Source organism: Eptesicus fuscus, chromosome 4, assembly GCF_027574615.1.
Source record: "Eptesicus fuscus isolate TK198812 chromosome 4, DD_ASM_mEF_20220401, whole genome shotgun sequence".
Lineage (NCBI taxonomy): Eukaryota > Metazoa > Chordata > Mammalia > Chiroptera > Vespertilionidae > Eptesicus > Eptesicus fuscus.
Window position 1 is genome coordinate 33,207,675 of NC_072476.1, and position 19,857 is coordinate 33,227,531.

General features: G+C 48.5%; 1 protein-coding gene across 2 annotated transcripts; it reads left to right on the forward strand.

Moving 5' to 3' along the window:
* The first annotated feature begins 1,309 nt into the window (after positions 1 to 1,309).
* Positions 1,310 to 19,383, forward strand: ACTL6B (actin like 6B). 2 transcript variants are annotated; one of them, XM_008141416.3, is made up of 14 exons: positions 6,398 to 6,422; positions 6,860 to 6,936; positions 7,159 to 7,324; positions 7,601 to 7,701; positions 14,009 to 14,106; positions 14,746 to 14,840; positions 14,906 to 15,012; positions 15,702 to 15,791; positions 15,946 to 16,007; positions 16,119 to 16,233; positions 16,372 to 16,452; positions 16,552 to 16,647; positions 16,853 to 16,939; positions 19,303 to 19,383. In XM_008141416.3, the coding sequence occupies exons 1-14, from the start codon at positions 6,398 to 6,400 to the stop codon at positions 19,381 to 19,383; spliced, it is 1,281 nt and encodes a 426-aa protein (XP_008139638.1). The 2 variants fall into 2 exon arrangements, with proteins under 2 accessions (XP_054570239.1, XP_008139638.1); XM_054714264.1 differs by lacking the exons at positions 6,398 to 6,422; positions 6,860 to 6,936 and adding an exon at positions 1,310 to 1,327 and having other exon boundaries at positions 7,198 to 7,324.
* Positions 19,384 to 19,857: the final 474 nt, after the last annotated feature.

Below are 19,857 nucleotides of genomic sequence, written 5' to 3' on the forward strand. Positions count from 1 at the left end.
AAGAGCAGAACATTTGAGAAGGGCCACATTTGAGAAGAAAGATCAAGAGGTGGCGGTGTGTGTGTTTTTTGTTGTTGTTGTCTTTAATCCTCACCCAAGGATATGTTTTATTGACTTTAGAGAGGGAGAAACATCAATGTGAGAGAGGAACATGGATTGGTTGCCTCCTATATGCACCCCAGCTGGGGATCAAACCCGCAACCCTGAGTATGTGCCCTGACAGGGAATTGAACCCGTGACCTTTTGGTGTACGGGAAGGCACTCCAACCAATTGACCCATACTGGCCAGGGCAAGAGTTTTAAGTTGGGGTGTATTAGGTTTGAGGTATCTAGGAGAGGTACAAGGAAGAATGTTCAGTAGGTGGCTGTCCAAACAGGTCTGGGGCTCAGCAGAGGAGTCTGGGTTGAATTAGATCCTTCGGAGTGACATTTTAGAGCATATGAAGTCATAACGAGGTTTGGGGGAAAGACAAGATGGCCTGAGGTCAGGCAGAGGAACACAAATTGCCAAAGGAGAAGCCAGAGAGCTAAGAAGAAAATCAGGAGAATGTGAGTTTTGGAAACCAAAAGAATAGAGTGTTCCAAAAAGGGAATGATGAATGGTGTTGAATGCTGCAGAGCGATGAAGCAAGACTGGACTGGGAAGTGCACATAGGATTGAGTAAAGCAGAGGCCACTAGTGACTTTGCCAGAGCATTTGCAAAGGATGGTCTGCTCGCAGTGGGCTGAGGGTGAGTGAGAAATGAGACAGTGGAGACCACCAAAGTGACCAAGGCTTTGGGAATCTCCACTTGGAGGGTGTAGGAAAGTGGAATATCAGTGGAAGGAGGATGTGGAGTCCAGATATTTGTGTTTTGATGGGAGCTACTAGAGCTTGTTTAAATGATAACTGAAAGGACGGGTGGGTGAAGGTGGGTGACGGAGGCGAAGGATACAGAGAGGTAGGGGATGACCAAATGAATGACCAATTTCTCTGAGAAGGCAGAAACCCTGGAGCACATGTGGAGAACCTGGCTCTGACAAATAATGAGACACTTCCTCCTTCCTCTAACTTCTTTCTCAAGCTTCTTGACCTTCTTCCCCTCCTCAGGGCATTCTGTAAACGTTGTTGTTGTTGTTTTTCCAGGATCCTGACTTCAGCCTCCTCTTCTCACTTTCTGTGCTATTCACTGGTGATTTTATCTAGTACTGTGATTTTAACTACCCCCTAATTGCTCATAATTCTCAAACCTCTGTCTGCAGCCCAGATATCTCTTTTCCTGTACAGACTTGGTGTATATCTGACTGCAGACTGAATATCTCCATCTGAATGCTTATGGAGAGTGATGTGCTAGAGTCAACTTATGCCAGCTCGGACCAGCTAACAAGGTCCCATTGTGTACCTCTCTTCCCCACTCCTAGCTCAGTGAAATCATATTTATAGTAGTAACTTATAATCATCACGGTGGACGTATTTACACCATGGAAATCAGCAAATGTTTCAGATCAGGGCTCCTCTTTCTCAAAGAGCTTATTGTTAAAACATTTACTACACACCACTGTTCTCAGACATCTCACATTCAATATATTCAAAACTAAGTTTATCTTCTTCTACTCCACCCCATTCTACCCAACTCTACCCTGTCTTTGAATCTCTTGGCCCAGTTAACACCATCCACCCAGGAGCTTCTCACTTCCTCACTGCACGTACCCAAAGGATGCTCAACTGGTTAGTATAGTCCAAACTGCTATAACAAAGACTTCAGGACTGTGGGGACACCTCTGCCATCTTCAACACTTAGCATCCATCTCTGTGACCAGTGTGGCCCAGGCAGCTTCCACTAGCATTGAGATGAGATTGGGGTGGGGGTTGGGAAGCACAAGTGCTTTCCTATTTAAGGACACCACTAACTTCTGCTCAGAAGTTGGCCAGAATGAAGGAAGGCTGGGAAATGTAGTCTCTTGCCATATACTTAGCTAAAACATTATTAAAAAAGAAAAAAGAGAGATGACTATTGATGTAAGGCTAGCAGTCTACACACTGGTGGATACATCTTGTCAATGCTGCTTCTTGTATATTTCTTAAATCCATCTCTTCTGCTGTATGCCAACTGCTATTCCCTTGATTTTTGCCTATTTCCTGGCCTCTGGGATAGTCCCTCTCTAATCAAACTACCAAATAGCTGCCAGAGATATCTTTCTAAAATGCAAATTGGACCATATAATGTTGCTGTTCAAAACCATGTGATAGTTCCCCATTGATTCCATGAGAAGGATGGAACTTCTTTGCATGACACATAGGCTGGGTCTTGTACCCTCTACTCAATCAGAATACCTTCCACCCCCATTCCAACTCTATTTCCTCGTCAGCTGGAAAAATGCAGGTAATTTCCTCAGGCTTAGTTTCAATATTGTCTCCCTGACCACACTGTTGTTTGTGCCCCACTGCAATGCTGGCTGCATTCCTATTTCAGCCTTACTGGACTGTTTATTTCTGGGCACTTGCCACCCCTGGCTAGGGGTTTCCTATGAAGCCAAGGCATTTGGTTTATCTGGTAGAGAGCTGAAGGAGAGCTCACCAAGCAATGAGCAGACCCTCACAAGAGCCAAATCATTTCCAAGGTGTGGGGTCCTAAGGGTCCTGGTCCTACCATCTTTGATGTCATTACCAGGTGCTCAGATTTGGCCTACCTGAATTTGGGCCTGTAATGTGAGAACTTCCAGTGACTTTATTGAATTAACTGTTTAATCATCCACCTTCCAGGATAGACATTAAACCCGACAAGAGTTGCATAAGTTACATAAGCCATTTTATTCCCAGTGTCTATCAAGCACCTAGAGAACATCTATGAAATGAATAGAAGCATGGCAACATTTCCCCCAGGATCAATACTTTTCACTGTTCAAGTCTCAGCTGTCACGTACCAGCTGAGTGACCTGGGGCAAGTCACTTAATCTCTCTATGCCTGTTTCCCCTGCAAAATGCAGGTAATAATTGGGTCATTATGAAGACTAAATTAATTAATATTTATAAAACATTTATAACAGTGCCTGGCACATAGTAGATACTTTGTGTTTACTAAATAAAACTAGAGTTCAGGCCTGGCCGGCGTGGCTCAGTGGTTGAGCATCAACCTATGAACCAGGAGGTTACAGTTCAGTTCCTGGTCAGGGCACATGCCTGGGCTCAATCCCTAGGGTATGCAGGAGGCAGCTGATCAATGATTCTCTCTCATCATTGATTTATCTATCCAGCTGTCTATCAATCTATCTATCTTTCTTCCTCTCTGAAATCAAGAAAAATATTTTTAAAAATAGAGCTCAGGCACAAAAGAATTTATCTTTTGTTACTTCTCCAGTCTCATCTCCCCCTGACAGTGGTCTCTGCCACCAGCTCATATCCAACCCTCCTTCTAGACTGAGCTCCACATATGCCAGAAATGTTCATGTCTCTAGACCTCTGCACATGCTATTCTCTATGAGGAAGACCTTTCCCACCTTGTTCACTAGTGAACCCCTATTCATCCTTCATAATTCAGTTCAAACTTCACTTCTAGAAGCCTCCCTGGACTCTCAAAGACAGGAGGCCCCTCTCTCCTTTAGGCCTCCATTTCATCCTATTTTCATGTATGTCTGAGCTCCCCACGACACCCAAACTTCCTGAGAGCTGGGATATATCATATGCACTGCAGTATTCCCGTGCCATGCACAATGCCTGCCACATGGTAGACATAAAAGATGCTTGTGCCCTAACCGGTTTGGCTCAGTGGATAGAGCGTCGGCCTGCGGACTCAAGGGTCCCAGGTTCAATTCCAGTCAAGGGCATGTACCTTGGTTGCGGGCACATACCCAGTAGGGAGTGTACAGAAGGCAGCTGATTGATGTTTCTCTCTCATCGACGTTTCTAACTTCTATCCCTCTCCCTTCCTCTCTGTAAAAAAATCAATAAAATCTATTTTTAAAAAAAGATGCTTGTTAAATCAATGAATGGATGAGTGAAATATATTAATAACCTTTACCTTAATTACTTCCATATATAATAGAATAGCATGTCAGATCCAAGGACAAATGAAGATTGGCCACAGTTGACTTGGCCAAGTCTAGTCCTATAGTTAGCCAACTAGCTTTTCTTTTTTTTTCTTTTTAAACATATTTTATTGATTTTTTACAGAGAGGAAGGGAGAGGATATAGAGAGTTCAAAACATCAATGAGAGAGAAATATCAATTAGCTGCCTCCTGCACACCCCCCACTGGGGATGTGCCCACAACCAAGGTACATGCCCTCGACCGGAATCGAACCTGGGACCCTTGAGTCCGCAGGCCAATGCTCTATCCACTGAGCCAAACAAGTTAGGGCACCAACTAGCTTTTCAATTAGCTTTTCCACCAACCATCACAGGAAAATTCACTTATCATTACCAGATAGACTATAGATTTCTAACTTATGAATAATATCATTAAAGCCTCAAAAACTCCCCAGGGACATTCTTGGGACCCAACATTTACTGAGTAGTCTTGCATGCCCAGCTCTTAGCTAGGCACTTGATTCTGGCATCAGATTAAGTCCTACAGCTGTGCTACAGATGGGAAGAGTGAAGCTTGGAGAGGCACAGAAAGGTGTTATGACACAAAGTCATCTGTCAACTGGCTGATAAGAGATGTGATTTCTAGTCCTGGCTCTTTCCCAGTTGGCTATGTGACCCAAAACAGGGGTCTGCCTCTAAATTCATGTAACATCTAGAGTTGGATCAGTAAGTTTTCTCTCAACTGGGGAAGTTTCTGAGTGTGAGATCCAGACTGGAGTGGGAGAGGGGATAGTAGGAATTGACAGGTGAATTTACAGAAGAAGTGAAGAAACGTCATTAAATATCAACAAAAGGAGACATGAAAGCCCTAAATAGAATTACTTCCCCCCGCCCCCCAGTGTCCCTTTAATTATCACTTCAGCATTTTGAAAGATGAAAACAATGCAGGCGCCAGGAGGTTAAGGGGCTCATTCAATTCATCTGGAGTACTGACCAAAGGTCACTCAAGAATATTTCAATTTCCCAGCTTTTGAGTAGGCTCTCTCCCTTATAGCTCATCCCTCCCACTGAAGCCTGGACTCCTCCAATCTGGGGAGCCAGGCCTCGACTTGGAACCAACCCTCATCATGTGAAATACCCAGGTTGCCAGGGGTTTATCTATGAGCCAACTCAAGCCATCTGTCCTTCCAGAGTGAGCATCTGGTGAGCAGAGAACCTTCAGGGGCATTCTCACATCACATAGTACCCTCTTCCTCTAATCTTAATGCTCCACCAACCCAAAACAAGTAGGTGGAAGTGCCTCCAACACACAGATGTATTCACATACTGACACATACAAACATGCATACAAGCACACACCTATACACATACTCACATCAGAGTTTCACAGCTGAAACAATGCAGGCACCTTCACCTTCACCTTTGCTATCAAAACTGCTGTGAAGGTGGCTTCATGCCAGGAGCCCAGAAGAATCTAGGATCCTTCTAGTTGCTTACTTGATAAATATCTTCTGAGGAGAACAGATGAAGATAGAAGAATAGGGAAAGGAAGCTGATGCTGGGTTGGCTGAGCACCATGTATGAATGTATATATAAGTGTGCTCAGGCCCCAAGGGACAGACAAGGAAAAGAGGGGTCATCAGAAAGACAGAGAAGGAGAGAGGCACCCCTACTCCCCTATATCTCCCTCTCCCTCTCCCCCTTCTCCCCCTCCTCATCTCGTTCAGGCCTGGTATGGCAGAACCTTTTTCAGGAGCCTGAGAATGGATGACTCTCCCCGCCTATGGCGCCCGCTCCTTGGTCCCAATTTAAAAAGTAAGGGAGCAGCCCTGGCTGGTGTGGCTCAGTGGGTTGGGCCTCATCCAGTGCACCAAAAGGCTGTTGGTAGATTCCCAGTCAGGCCACATGCTCAAGTTTCAGGCTCAATCCCCGGTAGGGGGCGTGCAGGAGACAGCCCTCCGCTCTGTTTCTCTCTCTCTCCCTCAAAATCAATTAAAAATAAATAAAATTAAAAAAAGGTAAGGGAGCAGGGGCCCAGCAGCAGTCACCTTGCAGAATCCTGGCCTCCGGATGGACATGGTCTCCATCTCTTGGGTACTCTGCTCTCTGCCTGCTTATCCTTTAGGGCCCGTCTCACGGTTCTTGCTAACCACACGCTAATCCCCATCCCGCCACCTAATGTGGTGGTGTCTATCCCTTTAAAGCAGCAGCCCCTGGCTGGGTTATTGTCTCTCTTCGTACCCAATCCGCAGTGCTGTTGGGGGTGGGGGATCCGGCCTTGCGATTGGCCGCCCCGCGCCCCGCCCCACCCGGGATCCCGGGAGCTGTCCGGCCGCCTCGGTGCTGATCCCGCCGCCGCCCACGGGCCGCGAGCAGAGCTGAAGAGGGCACTATGAGCGGGGGCGTCTACGGCGGAGGTGAGCGAGCCTCCGGCTTTGGCCTCTCAAGCCTGGTGGGGCCCCCACCTGCAGCCCTGCGCCCCGACTGGCGCGACTCAAGCTCTGGGCACCCCGGGGCCTGTCACCTCGGTGCTCGAGCGGGTCCAGCCCTGGGTTTGGGTCCTGTGCCCCTCCTACCTTCGGTCTTCCCCAAACTCGCGCGCGCACCTGGCCCAACCTCTACACCCTTCACCCCACCGCCGCCCGGCCCCGACCCCTTCCTCGCCAGCAAAGAGACTGGCTTGACAAGGCCACTGGGCAAGAAGGGGCTCGGGAAGCTTGACTCCGGACTCCAAGCCAAGCTCCCACTCGTCTCGGCCAGTATTGAAGGTGGCTCTGTCATGACTGCTCCCCGGAACTATCCGGGGGGAGAGAGTTTGGGAGAGACCCCCTCACACACCTGTCTCCCGACACAGATGAGGTGGGTGCGCTGGTCTTTGACATTGGCTCCTTCTCGGTCCGCGCTGGATACGCTGGGGAGGACTGTCCCAAGGTGAGCCTTCCAGCCCCTTCCCAAATCCCAGGGCCTCCGGGCGCCTCTCCAGGCTTCCCAGAAACGCAGGGCTCTCAGCCCAGAGAGGAGCTTTGCTGAGCGGGAATGTGGGAGAAAACATGCTGGGTTGGCTGCGTAAACCCAGGGGCGGGCTGAGGTCCTGCCGAGGGCTTGGACTGGGGCAAGAGGTTGATCCCTCTCCCTGCCGGTTCACCCCTCCAGGCTGACTTCCCTACCACAGTGGGGCTGCTGGCCGCGGAGGAGGGGTGCGGGCTGGAGTTGGAGGGGGAGAAGGAGAAGAAAGGGAAGATCTTTCACATCGACACCAACGCCCTGCATGTGCCTCGGGATGGAGCGGAGGTCATGTCACCCCTCAAAAATGGCATGAGTAAGGGGCCCCCATCCACCGCCTCCTGACACAGACCTGAAGTCCACCCCTCAGTCTGGGACACAGCACCCCACACCCATGGAGTCTTCCTTGCAGCTACCCAAGTCCCAGGGATCCCCTCACTGCTTCCCACAGCTGCCCTGGGAAGGGGGGATTGCCACCGGAGCTGATCTCATTTCCCCTCCCCTGGACTTGGTCTTTCCCCTTCCTTTCCTTCCTGTCTCTGGACCCCTGCCTGCCCAACCTCATCTCTTCCTGCGGGTATCCTGGCCCCAGTCGAGGACTGGGAGTGCTTCCGCGCCATCCTGGATCACACCTACAGCAAACATGTCAAGTCCGAGCCAAACCTGCACCCAGTGCTCATGTCTGAGGCGCCGGTAAGTGCCTCGTCCAGCCTCTAGTCCAACCCTGGGCCCATCACTCACCTCTCTCCGCAAGCCTCTGTCATCAGTCACCCATCTCCATTTTCACACTTTCCTTCCAACCACATCTTCTTCCTCCCTCCCTGGTTTGGTCTCCATCCCTCTCTCTCCTCCCACTCCATCCACTCACCCTTCCCCCAGCCAGCCTTATCCACTCTTTTCCCTTGTGAAGTCCTTTTTTGAACTTTTAACTTAAAATTTTGTCAATGCTATATATGCACATAAATAATCAATTTCCTTTATAAAGTATGTTAAGGTAAAAAAATTGCCATTCATACTCTCTTCCTTCCATTTACCTTTTCCAGAGGCAGCTGCTTTTCTCTCTTTTAGCTAATTTTGTCATTTTCTTTCAAATCACTAACATACTTAAAATGCTGCCTGTGGATGTTTTAGTTCTAGGCATTCTCCATGGATTTCCAACTATAGAAAATGAGCATTTAGCTCTTTTTCCTCCCCAAGCCCACACCACACATATTTGTTTCTCCCGCCTTTTAAAAGGAATATATATTTTTATTGATTTCAGAGAGGAAGGGAGAGGGAGGGAGAGATGGAAATATCAATGATGAGAGAGAATCCTTGATCGGCTGCCTCCTGCATGCCCCCTTCTGGGGATTGAGCCCACAACCTGGGTATGTGCCCTTTATTGGAATCTAAGCTGGGACCCTTCAGTCTGCAGGCCGATGCTTCATCCACTGAGCCAAACCAGCTTAGGGCACTCCCACCTTTTTAAAAAAGTATATATTTTTATTGATTTCAGACAGGAAGAGAGAGAGAGAGAGAGAGAGAGAGAGAGAGAGAGAGAGAATGAGAGAGAATCATTGATTGGCTGCCTCCTGCATGACCCCTACTGGGGGTTGAGCCCGATGCCAGGAATGAAACATGACCACCTGATTCATAGGCCGATGCTGGCCCAGCACTTCCACCTTTATGTACAGTTGTATTTTAGGTTTTTCTAAGATCAATATTCAGTATTTACACTGTTGTTATTATGTATACTAATCAGGGCTGAGCCAGGCAATAAACTATGGTTACTTTTCCTTTCCTGCACAACCTTTTGTTTTTCCTAGAACTGAAATTGTCTTGATTTTTATTTTGCATAGTTTCCCATCTACTTAATAGTGTGACTCTAGCCCTGGCCGGTTGCTCAGTGATTAGAACGTCAGCCTGGTTAGAAGAGTCACGGGTTCGATTCCTGGTCAAGGGCATGTACTTCAGTTGCAGGTTTCCTAGCCCTAGTAGGGACATGTGGGACACCTGTGGGAAGCAACCAAGTGATGTGTCTCTCTTACATGGAGGTTTCTCTCTCCTCTCTCCTCTCTCTCTCTCTCTCTCTCTGTTTCTCTCTCTCTCTCTCTCTCTCCCTCTCCCTCCCTTCCACTCTCTATATAAATCAATGGAAAAAAAATATCCTCCGGCCGAAACCGGTTTGGCTCAGTGGATAGAGCGTCGGCTTGCGGACTGAAGGGTCCCAGGTTCGATTCCGGTTAAGGGCATGTGCCTTGGTTGCAGGCACATCCCCAGTGGGGGATGTGCAGGAGGCAGCTGGTCGATGTTTCTCTCTCATCGACGTTTCTAGCTCTCTATCTCTCTCCCTTCCTCCCTGTAAAAATCAATAAAAATAAAAAAAAATAAAGTCGAACCTCACAGGTCCCACGTGAGGTTCTGCCCCTCCAAAAAAAAAAAATATATCCTCGGGAGAGAATTTTAAAAAAGAAGTGTGACCCTAAATTATTCATCATTTATTTATACCTTTCTCAAAAAATTAATTCCTTGCCCCAGCTGATTTGGCTCAGTTTAACAGAATGGCAGCCTGCAGACTCCAAGGTCCCAGGTTCGATTCTAGTCAAGGGCACATGCCTGTGTTGGAGGCTCGATCCCCATTAGGGGGCATGCAGGAGGCAGCGAATCAATTATTCTCTCTCATCATTGATGTTTCTATCTCTCCCTCTCCTTTCCTCTCTGAAATCAATTAAAAAAATTTTTTTAAAATAAAATTCATATGGAAATCAAGGGACTCAGAATAGTCAAAAAATCTTAAGAGAACAAAGTTGGATGATACATACTTTAAAAAAAAATCACTTTGGCATTGTGTCAATTTCATCTTCTTGAAAGAAATCTCTTCAAGAATCCACTGATTCGCTCCACTTTGGACTGGTTGCCTTCTACACAGAGAACATAGCTATCATCCTGACATCTCCCTTCACCATCATTTTAGGGAATCCCTTTGCCTCTCTCCTATGTTAAAAATCCTGTTTCCTGCATCTCATGACTACTTTTTAAAACTTGCTTTATTATTTTCATGGAGCACAGTCTCCAGTAATTGCCTTAGACAAGTCACAGGAAGTAAACTTTCTGAGACTTTGCATGTCTGATCTTGTATTGATAGCTTAGCTAGGTATAACACTCCAAATTGGAAATCATTTTTCTCCATAATCTTGAAGGTACTTCTCCATTGTCATCCAGCTTCTATTGTTGCCACATATCAACAGTACAATGATTGAAATTTCTTTTGAGAGCCAAATTTTTAAAACTTAAACTTCTTCTAACGCCACTTCTTCAAAATAGACTCGCCCAGGCCGTGGTATTTTGTGGAAGAGCCACACTCAAGGGGCCAAAGAGCCACATGTGACTGGCGAGCCGCAGTTTGCTGACCACGGCTCTAAACCAGTGATTTTCAATCAGTGTGCCACAAGAATTTTAAAAATATATAATACCTAACTATTTAGTCTGGGGCACTAACCTCTTTTTCCCTTAGATTGTCAAATAAATTAAAAAATTACAACAGCCAACACAACAACATTCATTCAATGTGAATGAATCAAAATTACACTTTTCTTGTCAGATCGGCAAAAAATATATTTTTTGGTGTGCTTCAGAATTTTAGTAATTAATTTATGTGTGCTGTGAGATGAAAAAGGTTGAAATTCACTGCTCTAGACACTCAGTATGTAACTTCAATCTAGAAACCTGTGTCTTTCAATCAGTGAAAAAAAAATAATTCAGTAATTATTTAATTCAGTAATTTAAATTACTTGTTTATCTAAATTTTCTTTGTTCTCCCTTTTGGGAAATCTTATTATTTGGATTCTACACCTCTTGAACTAGTTCTCTAATTTTTGTATTTTTCCACATTTTCATTTTTCCCTCTAATTTCCAAGACATTCCCTCAACTTTATTATTTTTTAGTAAGTACATGGGTATACAAAATGGGGGCAGATTTTTAAATTTTTTATTGCTTCCAGAGCGGGACAGAGGGATAGAAACATCAACGGTGAGAGAGAATCATTGATTGGCTGCCTCCTGAACTGGGGATCGAGCCTGCAACCTGGGTGCCCGACAGGGATTTGAACCATGTTCTCCTGGTTCATAGATTGACCCTCAACCACTGGGCCACACAGGCTGGGCTCAGCTTTATTTTTTAACCCTTCTATTGATTTTTTTATATCTGCTCCTGTATTTTTAATTTTCAGGAGTTCTTTTTTTGCTACACAAATGTTACTTTTTAGAGCATACTATTCCTGTGTCATGGGTACAAGATCATCTATTATCTCATAAAGGATATTATAAATTTTGCTTTTGAAAATTTTCGTGTCCCTGCATAATTTTGGTTCTCCTAAGCTACTTCCCCCTCCCCCCGCCCTTTTTTTTTGGTTCTCTATCTCAATTTATTTTATTTTTAATTTTTAAAATATATATATTTTTTTATCGATTTCAAAAAGGAAGGGAGAGAGAGAAATAGAAACATCAATGATGAGAGAGAATCATTGATCAGCTGCCTCCTGCATGCCCCCCACTGGGGATTGAGACCCGCAACCCAGGCATGTGTCCTGACGGGGAATTGAACCATGACCTCCTGATTCATAGGTCGACTTCAACCACTGAACCAGGCCAGCAGGGCTCTACCTCATTTTACAGGTTTTTTGGTGTGTTTTTTTAGATTTATGTAAATCCTTGGTGTCTGCTTATGATTAAGATGGTGGACTAAGCCCTAGCAGGTTTGGCTCATTGGATGGAGCGTCGGACTGCGGACTGAAAAGTCCTAAGTCTGATTCCAATCAAGGGCACATGTCCGGGTTGTGGGCTAGATCCCCAGTAGGGGATGTGCAGGAGGCAGCCGATCAATGATTCTCTCTCATTATTAATGTCTCTCTCTCTCTCTCCCTTTCCCTTTCTCTCTGAAATCAATAAAAATATATTTTAAAAAAGAAAAAAAAAAGATGAGCGACTAAAATGCTGATAGGGCCCTAGCCGGTTTGTCTCAGTGGATAGAGCAATGGATTCTGATCAAGGGCATGAACCTCAATTGCAGGTTCAATCCCCTGTCCTGGTCGGGACCCTTCCGGAGGCAACCAAGTGATGTGTCTGTTTCACATTGATGTTTTTCTCTCTCTGTGTGTCTCTCCCCCACCTTCCACTCTCTCTAAAAATCAATGGAAAAATATCCTCCGGTGAGGATTGATCCAAAAAATAAAAGAAGCTGTTAGGAAGCTGTGTGGGGTGGGGGGCTATGATCTTTGCTATAGGTTGCTCTGACTGGGATGTTTGTTAGGCAGCCTCTGATAATTGGAATCTTTATATCTTTGATGTAACTCACAGGAAAGATTTCCACCCTAAAGACAGGCCTGGCACCACCATTCTAAGAGCCAAGAGAGAGAATAGGACTGATGTTCAACATATTCTTCCAGTTTTCTCCCGAGTTAGGGTGAGCAATAGCCCAGTAATATGGAATTGGGGAAAGAGTTTAGGATCTGTTACTTGAAGAGCTTTAAACAATTTTATTTTAGCTTTCCCTTCACTTCCACTTCCAGAGATACCTGAAATTGCCAATTCCTGAGACCTGTGAGGGGTCTGCAATTTAACACAGGTTGTTTCTGATTTTTTCCTCTACTGCCTTATGAATCAGCATTCTTGGATCTGTGAAGTCAGTTACCACTCACCTATCTGATCTCCAATCTTGGGAAAGAGGTTGCTGTTTTCTCTTTTCTTATTTTTCCCAACCTTTGAGGACATCTCTCTCTCTCTCCCAGCTAACATGAACCTTTTTAATGTTAACAACTTAATACATTCACAATGTTGTACAACCATAATTTCTATCTAGTTCCAAAACATTTTCATCATCCCAAAAGAAAATCCGTTTTCATAAAGCCATCTCCCACGCCCCCTGCCTCAACCCTTGGCAACCATCAATCTGATTTTTGTGTCTATGGATATATCTATTTTGATTTTTTTACAGAATGGAATCATACAATATGTGATATTTTATGTCTGTATTTTTTTACATAGCATAATGTTTTTGAGATTCATTCACGTTGTAGTATATATCAGTACTTGGATTTTTATTATGGCTGAGTGATATTTCATTGTATGGATATACCACAATTTGTTTTTCTATCCATCCACTGATGAGCATTTGGGTTGTTTCCATTTTGGCTATTGTTGATAGTGCTGCTATGAATAGTTGTGTACAAGATTTGTTTGAGCACCTGTTTTCAATTCTTCGGGGTCTATAACTAGGAGTTGAACTGTTGGATCATATGGTAATTTAATGTTTAATTGTTTGAAGAACTGCCAATTGCTTTCCACAGTGGCTGAACTATTTTACCTTTCTACCAGCAACTTACAATAGTTTCAGTTTCTCCACATCCTTTCCAAAACGTGTTGTTTTCTGTTGTTGTTTTTTTCTTCAAATAATTGTTACCATCCTAGTGGGTGTGAAGTGGTATCTTATTGTGCTTTTGATCTGCATTTCCCTAATGGCCATCAGCATTGAGTATCTTTTCATGTGTTTGTTGGTTTTTGTGGGTTTATGTCTTTTTAAATTGCCCCTTGATTATAGTTTTGCTGGGATCCTGGAAGGGAATAAAATTAGATGTTTGTATTCAATCCACCATTTTTACCCAGAAATATCTCACCTCTGAAATGATTAGAATGGGGAAGAAGAGAGATGTATTGGGGGCTGGGAGGAGCCTGAAGTGTGTATATTGTACAATAAAGAACATTGGGCCAGGAGTCAAGAAACTATGACTCGAGTCCCAGCTCTACCATGTGACCTTTGGCAAATCACTCTCTCTCTCTGAGTTTTGTCTTCTTCAGCTGAGTTTGGATTGTGATCTTTAAACTTCTTTATAGTTCTGACATTCTAAAGGTCAATGTGGGTTACAGGGACGACCTCTGTGCCAGTCAAAATTGTGTGTGTGTATGTACGTGCATGGGCCTGAGCCTCTCCATTCCTGAGTTCCCCCCTCCTGCACTTTCTCCCCAGTGGAATACACGGGCCAAGCGGGAGAAGCTGACTGAGCTGATGTTTGAACAGTACAACATTCCTGCCTTCTTCTTATGCAAGACAGCTGTGCTCACCGCGTATCCTCTGGGCTGAGCTGCTCTGCTTGGGTGGAGGGCCAGAGAGGGTGTGTAGCCTGCTGAGCTAGGGGTTAGGCTTGAGTCTATGGAGATAAGGTCTTGGAAGGGCAGACACCCTCAGGAACCCCATTAGTACAGAAAGCCCCTGTGGACTAATGCCTTGGACCCTGGGGTGGTCAGGTCAGCAGCCACTTCCCATTTCTTGGGTCAGGTTGGGCAGAGAGAAAGTTGGGCCAAGTAGGGGCTGGGGCTGGAGAGAAGAAGGCGTATATACGATACAGGAGTTTCCTTCCCAAACAGCTAATCAGCATTTTCTTTTTAAGGATCTGCCTTGCATTGAACCCTGTGCTATATGCACTGGGGCGATATGGCCCCTAATTTCAAAGAGCCCATAGGACATAAAACCACAACTAAAAAGAGGCTGGGAGCTCAGAAAGAAGGAAGAGAGGAAGGTGTTGTGATTCAGAGAGGGGAAAAGTGACAGAGGTCTCAGGAGCCTTCCTACAGCAGATGGGTCACAAACAAGGAGAAATTTGCAGACTGGGAATGGGCTGTACCTCAGCATAGCAGAGGTCAGACCTGGGTCCCTGCCCCCTCATTTGCTGCTGCTATCTCTTTGACCTACCTGTCCTATGCCAGCTTTGCAAACGGACGCTCCACCGGCCTGGTACTGGACAGTGGGGCCACCCACACCACGGCCATTCCAGTGCATGATGGCTACGTCCTGCAGCAAGGTGGGGTCTCAGCAGAGGTTGGGAGTGCCTTGGGAGACCAGGCTCTGACACCTCTCCCTTTCTAGGCATCGTCAAGTCACCCCTGGCAGGGGACTTCATCTCCATGCAGTGCCGGGAGCTCTTTCAAGAAATGGCCATTGACATCATCCCACCTTATATGATTGCTGCCAAGGTGGGGCCTCTGGGGCATCCTGGGCCCTCACCTGTGTCTGTCGACCCATTATCTCATTAGATATAAGAGCGGGAGCAGCAGGGCCCTCAGAGGACCCTGGGTCCAATTTCCCCATTTACAATCAAGGCATCAGAGATGCAGACAGGCTGAGGGATGTGGCCTAGGTCACACAGCCAGCTGATGGCATGATGTGAAGGGCCAGTGTGGTGAGTTCTGGGGTCAGTTTCAAGGTCTGCTTCTACCATGTAAAAGCTGTGTGACCTAGAGCATGAGACTGAAGTTCCCCGAACCCCATTTTCTTCCCCTGAAACGTGGAACAGTACATAAGGCTGCTGTGTCAAATGAGATACTACATGCAAGGGTCTGCTTGGACCACCCCATGGAACCTGGCTCAGTAAAGGCTGTTTCCTTAAGGTTCTGGTCTCCCACTGTGTTCCCTATTCCCTCAGCTTTCTCTGACCCGGGTCTTTCAGATCAGCTGTACCAATTGCCTGGGTGGAATTTGTGGGAACAGGCTCTCCCCACTATCCCTCCTCTAACAGGGATGGAAACACGTTTGTGGGCCATAGAGCAGAGAGCCCAGTGCCTGTTAGCTACAGAGCCAGTGAGTGCTGGGAATGTAGGTGTGGTCAGGGTGGGCTGGGCAAGGATGGGATGAGGAAGGATGCTCATAGGCTGTACCCCCACAGGAGCCCGTACGGGAGGGCGCCCCACCGAACTGGAAGAAGAAGGAGAAGCTACCTCAGGTTTCCAAGTCTTGGCATAACTACATGTGCAATGTGAGACGCTGGAGACGATCCCCCGAAACACCCCTCCCTAGCTGCCAGTCCCCTGCCATGAGCAGACAGACAGGGACAGAGGCCCTGCAGGTGGGAGGGGGTTGTGGAGGTATGAGGCGGGTGGCCAACCCTCACTACCTCCCTGGGTTCTCAGGAGGTGATCCAGGACTTCCAGGCCTCTGTGCTGCAGGTCTCAGACTCTCCCTACGATGAGCAGTGAGTGGGGCCCACAGCTGGGGGTGGGAAAGAGGGCAGGCCTGGAGCTCAGGGGGGGTCCTACGGTCCTTTGTGATGATCGAAAACAAAGTCTTGCTCCTTTCTGGGCAGGGTGGCTGCACAGATGCCCACTGTGCATTATGAGATGCCCAATGGCTACAACACAGACTACGGTGCTGAGCGGCTCCGCATCCCTGAGGGCCTGTTTGATCCCTCCAATGTCAAGGTTGGGCTGGCTGGAGGCCACTGTTGTGGGGCTGGCTGGGGTCCCCAGATGCCGAGGTGTGGGGGAGGCTGGGAAGGGTCACAGGCGTCTGGGGAGAAGGGGCAGGAGGCCCAACGCCCAGGTCACCTTTCTCTGCAGGGCCTCTCGGGGAACACCATGCTGGGTGTGGGCCATGTGGTGACCACCAGCATCGGCATGTGTGACATCGACATTCGCCCGGTGAGGCCCAAGCCTTCAGCGGGGCAAAGGGGCCCAGGAGAAGTGGGGGGACAGGGAAGGGCTGCTCCCTGTCTGCTTACTCCTCCTCACTGCTCTCAGGGCCTCTACGGCAGTGTCATTGTCACTGGTGGGAACACACTGCTTCAGGGCTTCACTGACAGGCTCAATCGGGAGCTTTCCCAGAAGACCCCACCGGTAGGAGCCCACCCCCAGCTAGGGCCCTCGACGCCAGGCCTGGGTTAGCTCTGCAGGACCAAGTCCTTCCTCCTTCCCAAACCTCTAGGGTCCTGGCCGCCAGAGCAGAACCTTCCCCCTGCGGCTTCCCAGTCTTCCCCAACCCCAGCCCTGTCCTTCCCCAGAACCCAGGCGTCCGCTTCCCCAAGCCCTTGTTCTCCCCCAGAGCATGCGACTGAAGCTCATTGCCAGCAACAGCACCATGGAGCGCAAATTCAGCCCCTGGATTGGAGGCTCCATCCTGGCCTCACTCGTAAGTGGGAAGGGGTCTGGCCTGGCTCTGACTGTGGGAAAGGGACAGCCCCAGGGCCTTGCCTGCCTCCTCATTTATTCATTCAACAAACATTTATTTTTGAGAAAGGGCAGTCATGCTCCCAGAAGGGTTGATGCTCCACAGGACACAAATCAGGGAGTAGAGGGACGTGAAGCTGGAGTGGTTGGTTGGGATGAGGTTGCTGTGGCCCTGTGTGTCCGGGTGCGGCATCCATGTAGTCAGCAGAGAGGAGACACTGAAGGTTTGGGGTAAGGCTAGGTGACATCACAGGCATGTTCGAGAAGACTATGTCTTTAAGAATCCAGTGTGAGTTGGATGCAAGGGAAGCTTGGAAGGAGGCTATATTGGCCTGGAGTCATGGGCTGTAGTGGGGACGGGGTGAAGAACAAGGGGCAGTTAGAGAAGGAGGCAAGCAGGCTGGTCTGGGGCAGTAGGTGAAGAGTTCCGCGTGGGCCTGCTGCTGGGGCAGAAGCAAGATACCGAGCAGGGAGCTGGAGATGCAAACCGCACCTGGAGAGTGTCAGCCACGCAGGGGGGACATCCACTGGAGGGGGAGCCCCCAGAGAGACAGAAACGAGGGTCAGAAAGGCAGAAGGCTAACAGTCTGAAGTTAGCTCAGGGCTGAGCATGTGGCCACACACAGTTATTGGGGCTTCCTGTGGGCTGAAGTGCACAGACCGCTTGGCACAGTCCCTGCCTCCATGAGCAGGGACAGTCTAGAGGCCAAGACCGTTAAACAGGAACTCCTCACAAAGTGTGAGGGTATTCCTTTAAGGAAGGACCTGATCCAGTTCAGGGACCATGAAGGGCCTGTAAGGAGCATTCAAACTGAGATGGGAAGATTGAGTAAGAGCCCATGAGGCAAAGAGGGAGGGAGGGAGCTTGGACCATGAGCAGAGGCAGGCAAGGCCAAAGGCAGCGAGCAGACACAGCAGATAGTCGAATTATAATTTAGGAAGCTCACTTGGGCTCAGTGGTCTCTACTATGATTGGGGTTTGAAAAAGGAGTCGATATTAGGGGGTGGATTTGGGAGCTTATCAGAGGTCCGACTGACAGAATGTGGACACTATTTAGATGCAAGAAGCAAGAGGGAAGAGGGTCTAGGATGAGGCCCAAAAGGACTGTAATGTGTCACATATGCAGTTTAAAAATCTCTAACAGCCATATTTAAAGTCCAAATAGTAAGCTGAAATTAAGTTTAAAGACTATATATTTTATTTAACCCAATATGTCCAGATATAATTTCAATGCATGATCAATATAAAAATGATTGGGATATTTTACATTCTTTTTTCTGGACTTTGTCTTCAGTATCTGGTGTGTATGTTACATAGAACACATTTCAATTCAGACCAGCCACATTTCAAGTGCTCAGTAACCGCAGGTGGCTAGTGACCGCTCTGTTGGGCGGTGCTAGGAAGCAAGAAAGACCATAGAAACGAGTTTGGGCCACACCTGGGGAAGATAATAAACTCGGTGGTGGACATGTTGAGTGTGAAGTCCTGAGGGACACTCAAGAAAAGGTACCCAAAAGGCAGCTGAGTATTTGGCTCTGTTACTCAGCCTGGAAATCTGCAAGGAACACGGAATATTGGGGGAGGCGTGCGTTTTAGCTCATGAGAAGTCAGGGGAGTGGGTGAGCTGGTCCAGGAAGCCTTGTTCTGGGAGCCAAGGAGAGAAAAAGGGACAGAGCCACGGACACAGGCATTAACCTGCAGACGGAGACAGAGCAACCATCAAAGAAAGAGAAGAGACAGGCTGAAATGCCCAGTGCAGGAGGCCCTCAGGGGCAAGTGGCAATAGGGGTGGGGCACCAGAGTGGAGACTCCATCTCAAGTCAGGGGGTGCAGGAATGGTGAAAGGTTTTCCTTGGGAAGGAGGGAAGACGTGACCAGTTTGTAAGGCCTGATGGAGTGATAGGATGCCTGGTGGAGGTGGAGTGTGCGTATACATGTGTGTGCGTGTGTGTGTGTGGGTGGGGCGGGGGGGGGTGCTGGGTGCTGGTTGGTCGGCCTGGGGCTGTAAGTCCCATCACCCAGCTCAAAAACAGGGCCTGGCCCAGGGCAGACGGTGCGAAATTGATACTTGTTGAATGAATGAATGAACATGATGATTGAACGGCCTGAAGGAGGGTCTTCGCCCCCAGAATATGAAGGGGTTGGCGGGATGCTGGCGCGGGTGGGGGTTAGGGAGGTCCTTGCCGGAGGGAGGCGGGGTGAGGGGCGGGGGAGGCCAGGAAGAGGGTTTGGAGGGGCCGAGCCTGCCCTGGTGGCACGTGGGGAAGCGCTCGCCCCCACTCCCTCGGGGCCTCGCTGACCTCCGCTGTCGTCCCCGCGCCCAGGGCACCTTCCAGCAGATGTGGATCTCCAAGCAGGAGTACGAAGAAGGCGGGAAGCAGTGCGTGGAGCGGAAGTGCCCCTGAGGGCTCCCCGCCCCGACCCGCAGCAGCTGGCGCCTCCCGCGCCGAGAAGACCCCGCACCACCCCAACTCCGCCCCCGCCCCCGCCCCATCGCCCCCTTTCGTCCCGCCCCGCTCGTCCTCAAAGGTTGGGATGTTTCTAGGTTGAAAGGAGTAAAACTGTTTTAAGAAAAATAAACGTTGGCCTCCTTGGCGGTGCGGGGTGGCTGCGGGGGTCGGGGGGTTGGCGAGGGCGGGCCCCACCTACCTCCGGCCCCGATCCCACGGCGGAGACCGGGGCCTGGCTGCGGGCGGGGGGCGGGGGGGGGGGCCGCTGGAGCCACCGAGGCCTCGGGTTTGAGAGAGAATCCACGGCCCAGGGAGGCTCCCTCAGCGAGGACCCGGCAGAGTCTCCCAGAGCCGAGGGGGGTAGGGAGGGCGGTGGAGAGAGGATCCGCGGCCAGGGCAGCGCCCGAGGTCGGGCCTGCGGGGCGGGCG